General features: G+C 50.8%; 1 protein-coding gene across 4 annotated transcripts in view; it reads left to right on the forward strand.

Moving 5' to 3' along the window:
• Positions 1-6,190, forward strand: part of SH3BP4 (SH3 domain binding protein 4) — a 78,394-nt gene extending 72,204 nt beyond the window's left edge. For all 4 annotated transcript variants that reach the window (XM_070422452.1, XM_070422453.1, XM_070422454.1 and 1 more), the window contains 2 exons: positions 3,026-3,214; positions 4,268-6,190. In XM_070422452.1, coding sequence (XP_070278553.1) covers positions 3,026-3,214; positions 4,268-4,492 — 414 coding nt within the window. In that variant the 3' untranslated portion in view covers positions 4,493-6,190. The remainder of the gene's footprint in view (positions 1-3,025; positions 3,215-4,267) is intronic.
• Positions 6,191-8,989: the final 2,799 nt, after the last annotated feature.

Raw genomic sequence — 8,989 nt, forward strand, 5'->3', positions numbered from 1 at the left:
GGCTGGCCCGACTTCTAGAAGCCCAGGCTGGCTTATCCAGGGGTGTTGGCGGAGTCGGGGTGTCAGAGGAGCCGGGGTGTCAGAGGAGCCGGGGTGTCGGAGGAGTTGGGGTATCGGGGAAGCCGGGGTGTCGGGGGAGCCGGGGTGTCAGAGGAGTCGGGGTGTCGGAGGAGTCAGGGTGTCGGCGGAGTCGGGGTGTTGGCGGAGTCGCTGCAAACCAGATGTTTCGTTTCCAGGGACTTAGGCATCGCTGAGCAGTGGAGTTTCCTACAGTGTCAACCAAACATCTAACCTGCACCCCCATCAGGGCCAGACCACCCCCACCTCACCCAGCTCCTTGTGAAGACAGTCTGTTTAGGGATGATGCCTTGGTTTGGAAGTCATGATTAAATGAATTAGACGGCGGGAAGGAAGGGTTTAGACAGCAGATTTCTGGGAGATGGGAAGGAAAAAGGCCCACCTGTCCACTACCATCAGAATGGGATCCAGGCCCCCTTTTCTGCCCCCAAGGCCCTGTAAGACCTGGTCCCCCCATCTCACATCGCTGGGGACCACGCATGCTTCTTGCTCACTAGCCGCTCCGGCCCTGTCGCTGCATCCTGAACACACCTCGCTTGCTCCTGCCTCAGGTTTTGCACGTATGGTTTCCTCTGCCTGGAATTCTCTTTCCCCCGATTCCACGCGGCTGGGCTTTCACCCCCTTCAGATACCAGCCCAAACCTCATCATGTAAGAGCTTTCCCACAACTCTCTGTAAAGCCACCTTGTGCCTTTGGGTCACTGCACCTCGTCATCGGTAATATCGTCTCCATGTTGCTTTCTAGAATCTGAAATGGCCTTGTTTACCTGGGTTCCTGTGTCTTGTTGCCCTAATTAAAGACAAAATCCATGGGAGAAAGGACCTGGCACATAGGCAAGACTCACACATGTGGTGAATGAATGAATGAATGAATGATGCATGAATGAATGAGGCAGCCTCCTGTGGTCAGACCACCGTGCTTCTGTGCTTTCTTTCATTCCAGTCCCTCTTGTGGATGCATATTCTCCATATCAGCTGGTTGGGAGGTGTGTTGTGTGCATGGGCCTCGTGGGGTACTTTGCCTGCCCTCTGTCACCCACCCGGCTTGTGACCACAGAGAATGGCCCTCCTGTCCCCAGTCCGCCCAGCTCTCCAGCAGAAGCCATGCCTGTCTGTGATCATCCCATTTCCATGAGGCCCCCAGACCATACTGAAAATCGGGGGAGGGGCGGTGCTGCCGGACCCAGCAGAGTGGACGAAGCCCCTGGAGCCCCTGAGTGTTGGAGGGCATTGAATGGACCCCTGGGGATCCCCGTGCTGGTGGGACTTACGGGTCAGGCAGATGTGGGAATGGGCACCACACATTTGAAGAGCTTTTGGAGTTAAATTCTGTTGTCAAAGGCAGGACGGGTAACTGGTGGCAGGTGCGTGGCTGCAGCTTCTAACAGAGCCAGGGAGAGCCACGGCAAACAGCAGGAGCAGTGTGTGTACTCACACACATTAAACATTTCTTGGGCGCCTGCTGTGTGCTTAGAAGGGGTGCTGGGGGGCTGGGCTTTTGAAGAACTCGGCCTGTTACTTGAGGACAACTTGGGTGAACAGTCAGGAGAGCTGAGTGGGCTTGTAACGGGCCCCAAAGGAAAGGACCTGCTTGGCCTGGGTGGACCATGGGGGGGCACACTGGGATGCCAAAGGGGGTGCAGAAGCCAGCCAAGGGGGAGGGGCTGTCGGGTCCTAGGCACACTGTGGGCAAGGACCAGGCTGAAGGGGAGCATGGGATGGGGTCGAGCAGAGGCTTGAGGCCGGGTTGAATTCAAGGCCTTGGGGACAAGAGATAATAGTACATGTATATGGGGCAACGGGAGAGTGGCCTGGAGCCACCTGGGCCAGACAACACTTGCTCTGTATCCCATGGGCATTCAGTCACAGGGAAGTGAGGGCAATCACGGCGGACCCATTCCTGCTGTTTGTGAAGTCAGGGGTGTCCCTGCCCCTTGCCCCTTCTCAGTCTCAGAGTCACTCAGGTGGCAGGCAGTGCAGTGCCCGCTCTGAGTGCCTTTCCTGCAGAATGCCAGGATGCCTGGGGGTGAGGACCTAAATTTCATACTCACCCCGAACTTACTCTTGTTAAGACAAGCAGGCAAGGTGAGAGGTAAGAGGTATGGGTCACACCAAAGGGCTGCCCGGCTGGGAACACCCTCACAGCTTGTGCTTCGGATTTCACATCTGGCGGCCCTTCCCGCCCCCTCACCTGGCAGGCAGGGTCTGTGGCTGCCTGCCCGGGGTCTGGGCCCGCCCTGCACTGCGGCCCTGGGGACAGGCTCTCCCGTGTTTCCCTGCCCTGTGCCCGTCAGTATTGACCTGGAGAGCTTCAGGGTCTTTGTTTGGCCTTGGCTCCACCCAGGTTTTGTTCTTTCCTCATTGATTTTTCTATTTGTAAAGACAGAGAGTGCTTCTTTTGTGTTGAAATTCTGCAATCAGTGCTGAAGAGCAAAGCAGAAGCAGGTCCCCCATGGAGTGTGTGCCGTGGTTATGATCAGTTCCCTAGGGTTATGCCACCCAGGCCGTCCCGCAGGCTGCTCTCCCAGCCACATGTGCTCACTGTGGAGGCCTGCGGCTCTCAGCCTGGGAAGGCCCACGGGTCCCTGGTCCGACCACTGCAGCACTCTGGGAGGTGCGCCCTTGTCCACGTGTCTGTGTGCTTGTCCATATTAGTTCTGTGACAATATTCCAGAACCTGCAGGCCCATTGCAATCCAGAATGACCTCAGTTACCTAATTCCATCTGTAAAGACCCTACTTCTAAATCCAGTCACATGCTGAGGTTCTGGAGGGACGTCCACCCCACATACATCACCGACTTTCTTTGTCCTGTGAGTCACAGCGGTGCAGGGGTTCAGGGGGTGTATTACAGGCATTAAAACGTTCAGGTAGAGCAGGTGGTGTCTGCATCAGGATCCACAGGCACCCGAGCCGCCCTCTGCCTCACGCTGTGCTCCTCCCCCCAGGCCTTGCTGAAGATGGACTGCCAGGGCCTGGTGGTCCGGCTCATCCAGGACTTTGTGCTCCTGACCACGGCCGTCGAAGTGGCGCAGCGCTGGAGGGAGCTGGCTGAGAAGCTCGCCAAGGTGTCCAAGCAGCAGATGGACGCGTACGAGTCTCCCCACCGGGACAGGAACGGGGTCGTGGACAGTGAGGTGAGTAGGCAGCCCTTCTCTCAACCTGAAAAACTCAGTCACAGCAATATCTGTTGTGTAGCATTTTTATGAGGATAAAATGAGTTAGACGTGAAAGCCCGTGCCCAGCACACAGTAGGCCCTCACTGAGTGGGCAGGTCCCCTCCTTCTTGGGGTCTTTAGTTGTGACTCCCGCTCTGGCGCTGGCAAGGCCTCGCTGCCGTGAAGTGGGGCTGGGGCGTTGGGACAACATCAGCGGGCCTGCCCGTCCCTTGCTCATCCCGATCTTACATGACCTTCCGTCAGAGGGAATGATGGGTGACTGGGCCCTTTGGGATCCGCTCTGCCCCGGGCCTCTACCCGCCCCTGCTGCACGAATACCTGGCATGTTGTATGTCTGATGTGGGCCAGCACGGGCTGGGTTCCTGCTCAGAAGTTCTGTTTCTCACCTGTTCATGGAGGTCGCTTTAAGCTACCGGAGACCTAGGAATGGGGGAAGTTCCTAGTATTAGGGTGTCCTTTATTATTGTTTTTTCTTTTAAAATATATTTTTATTGATTTCAGGGAGGAAGGGAGAGGGAGAGATAGAAACATCAGTGATGAGAGAGAATCATTGATCAGCTGCCTTCTGCACGCCCCCTACTGGGGATTGAGCCCGCAACCCAGGCATGTGCCCTTGACTGGAATCACAAACCCCGGACCCTCCAGTCCGCTGGCTGACGCTCTACCCACTGAGCCAGACCGGCTAGGGCAAGGGTGTCCTTTATTATTAATAGGGTGAATTTCTAAATAAATGGCCACGATAGAAAGTGCCACAGGGAGTGTAAGGAGGGAAATCCTTTCTGTTAGTTGAGACACCACTGGCTACGTCCTGCTCTCACACAAAATGCAGTTCCCTCCGCAGCGTGGAGGCCGGGACAGAGACGGTCCCCTGTGGCTCCGATTTGCTCTGCTCTTACCAAGCAGCGTCAATAACGCGCAGAGGAGCTGTAGCTGGTGACCCGGCCGAATGTCTGACTGTCCCTCACTCTGTCCTTTCTCCCTCCTTCCGTTTCGGACGACTCCCCCGTGCAGGCCATGTGGAAACCCGCGTATGACTTTCTACTGACCTGGAGCCACCAGATCGGGGACAGCTACCGGGACGTCATCCAGGAGCTGCACACCGGCCTGGACAAGATGAAGAACCCCATCACCAAGCGCTGGAAGCACCTCACAGGCACCCTCATCCTCGTGAACACCCTGGACATCCTGCGAGCGGCTGCCTTCAGTCCTGCCGACCAGGACGACTTTGTGATTTGAACGGGTGCCCCTGCCTGCTGCTGCCCTGGGGCCCGTGCCCCCGTCTGCCCCGGATGCCCCCATCTGCCCCGGATGCCCATGCAGCCACATGTTGCTGGGGAGGGAGGAAGAGCCGGCTGCTCAGACAGATGAGGGTCGCTCGATGGCCCCGCGCCCAGGACCAAGCACGCCCCGTGCTCCACCTGCCGCCTCCATCTCGGGGGAGGGGAGGCCTAAAGGGACTTTCTACTGCAGGTCATTGCCAATCAAATAGCTTCCTATTTGTTAAGTGTACATTTAAATTTAAAATCACTTTTTTAAAGGATGGGGAGGAGGGGACGTAGGAGAAACGTGGTATCTAATTTTTTTAATGGACCATATAGGTTAAAAAAAAATAACTTATAGGGGCAGACGCTGTTAAGGTTTTTATGTTCTCTAAAGACCTTTTTAAATTATGTTACAGATGTATATATGTATTTAAAAGTACTCGGGGGCATTTCCTGTTCCCAGACACACTCGCATTTCAACAGGAAGCACGGGAAGATGCTTGTTCGCACATTGGACCTTCTTTCACTCCGTACCTGTTCAAACGTCAATCAAATAGGAACCGTGGTTTTAGGTGAATGAGTGGAGCCCAAGCCCATTCCTTTGGAGAACGTCCTGGGCCCTGTTCTCCCCTCCTTTCTTCTCTTCTGTACCTTGGCCTCGTGGTGCAGTAGGTGACCAGCCACAGGGCACGTGGACCGTTTTGTGGGCAAAGCTAAGTCTGACTGGTGCCCTTGAGATGAGGAAGCAGCTGGGAGCTGGCATTCTCTGTGGCCCCTGCTCACTCAGAAGCGCAATCGCAGTTCCGATCGAGCTGGTCCCTGCAAAACTCCGCCTCTCTGTCATCATGAAGAAAAGTTGGCCACAAGGACAGCCTGTGCTAGGTGCCGGCGGCCATTTGCCAAACTCTCCGCTTCATTTCATCCCACACGTGATCCCTCTCCCTTCCTGGTATACCCATGTCTCCTTGGGCATGAATAGTGTGGGGGGACCGTTTTTATTTACAATACAGAGATTATCTGAGCAGGATGAACATTTCCTGAAAATGAAATACTTCCCACAGAAAGCCTGGGGCCTGGTGAAATGTTGCATTGATCACCTTTATGGTTGCAGATCGACTTACTGGGTTGAATTCTACGATGGCACTGCCGTTGTGGCATCTCAGAGAGCAAGGGCACTGCTGGAGTCCCCAGGAATGTGCCTGGATGGTCACCGGGCGTGTAGGAAGTCATGTGGGGCCACTTGAGATCCCAGTCTCATTCTCTAAATCTGCTTTCTTGAAACACTGTAATTACCTACTATAATCAATGTATAGTCCCTTATGGGGCTGAAGCATTCTTAGGTATCTATTGATTCAGATACTGAAGATCAACTGGCTAGAAAAAAAACGATACCAAAAAATAAAAACACTACGTGTTTTATGCTGCAAGAACCGAGACACACAGTTCCCCAATCATCACACGAGATAACCTTAAATTCAGCTTTTCAACCCCCCACCATCTTTCTTTCCAGAGATCCTCTCTCCCCTTTTCCCCAAAAAAGAAACAAAACCAGTTGCACCTTAAACCATGGATATTTTTCCTCAGGGGCTTAAAATAGTTTCCTATGCAACATGTCTTGTAGCACAAATTAAATTCTACAGAAGTTGCAGTAAACTTTATTTGGATATTTTGACCTCTTAAGTGTGTGGGTATTTTTTTCCATACCAACCAGACTTTAAATAAAACCTCGTGTAAGTATCTGTACAGAGAACAATGACTCCCTCCCCTAACACTCACCCCTAAGTGACAGTGTGACAATTGGGTAACAGGTATCTATTTTCTTGATATTAATGTAATTGCTCTTGGAACATCGGGGTCTCAGTCATTGCTGGCTAGTAGGAATCGGTGTTGCCCAGAGCACACAAAGGGTTCAGGTGGACGGCTTCCTTTATTTTGGCTCCACACCCCTGGGACTGGCAATCCCAATTCCACAACATAGTTTAGGACTGAGCCGGTCCACTTGTGGCTGTTCCTACCTGCACCACCCTCCTCACTGGGATAGTGGCTTTGTCATGTTTTCTGGGTGCTCCGAATCTTGAGAACACTTGCTGTATTTGGAACCCCAAAAACATAAACTTTCAGCCTCCCTTGCAGCTACATGCAGGTGTGTCTAGCTTCTACCTCATGGATCTCTGATTCGATCACCCACTTGCAGAAGGAGGCGAGGCTGGTGGCAGAAGCATCTTCCTCCAGGGTGGCACTGGTCGCAGGGAGAGCTCCTGGCCCAGCTGTGGCCTCAGTGGGGCACGCAGGGCCGTGGCGATTTCCCCGATGCCATGACATTCCTCCGCAAGCCAGTCCTGGAAGCTCAAAATTGAGCTCGGTTCTTTAGATCTCCCAATCCTCTGCTGAATTACCCAATTATCCTTTATTAAGTCCCTTTTTGGAAGAATGAGCCATTGTTAATTTCCATTGCTTGCAAATAAGCACCTTGATTTCCTACTATTTTTATTCCTTCAGGATTCTGCCCTGATACTCAGACTCCTCTGGGAAGTCTTTCTGGACGTCCCATCTGGGCCGTCCTTCCCTTGCTTTCCTGCAGCTCTCTGGCCTCACCACGAATATAACCCAAATCTCCACTAGAGCTGTGCCTCAGACTAAACTGGGCAAGGAGACGCCCAACACCCACACAATACATTCAAAGTTGCACTTAATACATGCAAAGTCACAATAAGTCCCTGGGTGGATGACTGACCGAACAAACATCTTCCCAGTGAGCACTGCAGATCAGTTCATTTAGGGCAGTGGTTGGCAAACTCATTAGTCAACAGAGCCAAATATCAACAGTACAACGATTGAAATTTCTTTTGAGAGACAAATTTTTTAAACTTAAACTATATAGGTAGGTACATTGTTATTAACTTAATTAGGGAACTCCTAAGGCTTAGGAAGAGCCACACTCAAGGGGCCAAAGAGCCGAATGTGGCTCTCGAGCTGCAGTTTGCTGACCACGGATTTAGGGGAATGCAGGCTAAGTACCTGAGTAGCTTTGTGTGAAATGGGAGTGATTTTTCTTTTATCAAATATACATTTTATGGGGAGTCCATTCTAGATTTTTTTTTCTAGAAAGTTCTATCTACTCATTTTAGTTCACTGGTCTCCCCATTATACTATTACATGTTTAGCTCAGCTGAAGCTCACACTTTGGCATAACAAGTATTTGCTGTATTTTTCACACATCCACATATTTTTTTCTACACTCACACCCAAGGTGCAGATGCTCACACCTGCGTGAGAATAGCAGACACTTGGTGACATCTATAGCCTCAGGTGAGCTGTCAGTGTCACAGGCCTCCTTGGAAAGTTACCAGGGCACCTGAGCGAAGCAGGAAGCAGAGGGATGGGCAGGTGGGGAGTTTACCTGGCAACCCCAGCAATCACAGGCCATGGTCTTTGTCTAGAAGAGAAAGGGTTTGGAGAATTGAGTCACTTTCAGTCTTCACTCTGAACCTGGATAGAATCAACATCTACAGAGTGAAGAATTTATGGTAAAATCGATGCTGACAAGTCATAGCTATTTGTAACAGTGAAATATGCAAATGCAACCTGTGTGTGCAAACGGAAGTGCCATATGAAGGTGTATGCTTCATGCAACTAGTGAATTCATAAGAATACAATTACGGGTTCAAAATCTCTTTGAATAATCAGAGTCCAGTTCTCCAAGCCGTTTTGCAAAACACCTTTCTATATTCCTAACTATCACATTTTCCATGTGACGGATGAGGTGAGAAACTAAAAACAGAAAAGGTGATTGATGCATATTGAGGGCCTCAGGACACTTGACCTGGTTAGAAATAATATACACAGACCTTGGAGATATATGCATTCCTCCCAGGGCCTGGGATATAGCTATCATTTTTCAAATATTAGGTCTGTGCAAAACACATAGAGACATACTGGTAGTTGGGGTCACTACGCTATGCACAGAGTGTCAAACTATCCAAACAGGAATACATTTTGCATTCAGAATTTCATACTCAAGTAAAAGCAACTCCATTTAACTCCCTGTTCCATCTGTGACATGTAACATTTTCAACAATTCCGTTTAAAATATTGGGCACTTTCTGTAGTCAGGCAGCCTTCTCTCCCAAAATGAGTTTTGCATAGTATCTCACTTCAAATAAGGCAGTTTATTAGTATCCTTTTCAACATGCCTTCAAAATATAATACTTTACTTTGCATCATTCAAATGTATATAATATTCACTCTTATTTGGGTATTTTGCAAGCCCGTCAAATCACAACAGGGCTCTGGTTGAAATACCATTATTATTTTGAATTCCCGTATATTTTCTCTACCCACAGCTCTTGGAGGAGGTGAAATGGGTACCAGCCTAGTAATCTTGAGAAAAATGAAAGACTTCAGCTATTTAAGATCATTTTTAAAAATGTAATCGCCTGCACTTACCAGGCTTCCCATTTGATTCATGGGT

Source organism: Myotis yumanensis, unplaced genomic scaffold (assembly GCF_028538775.1).
Source record: "Myotis yumanensis isolate MYYU_CA2020_CCGP unplaced genomic scaffold, mMyoYum1.0.hap1 SCAF_8, whole genome shotgun sequence".
Lineage (NCBI taxonomy): Eukaryota > Metazoa > Chordata > Mammalia > Chiroptera > Vespertilionidae > Myotis > Myotis yumanensis.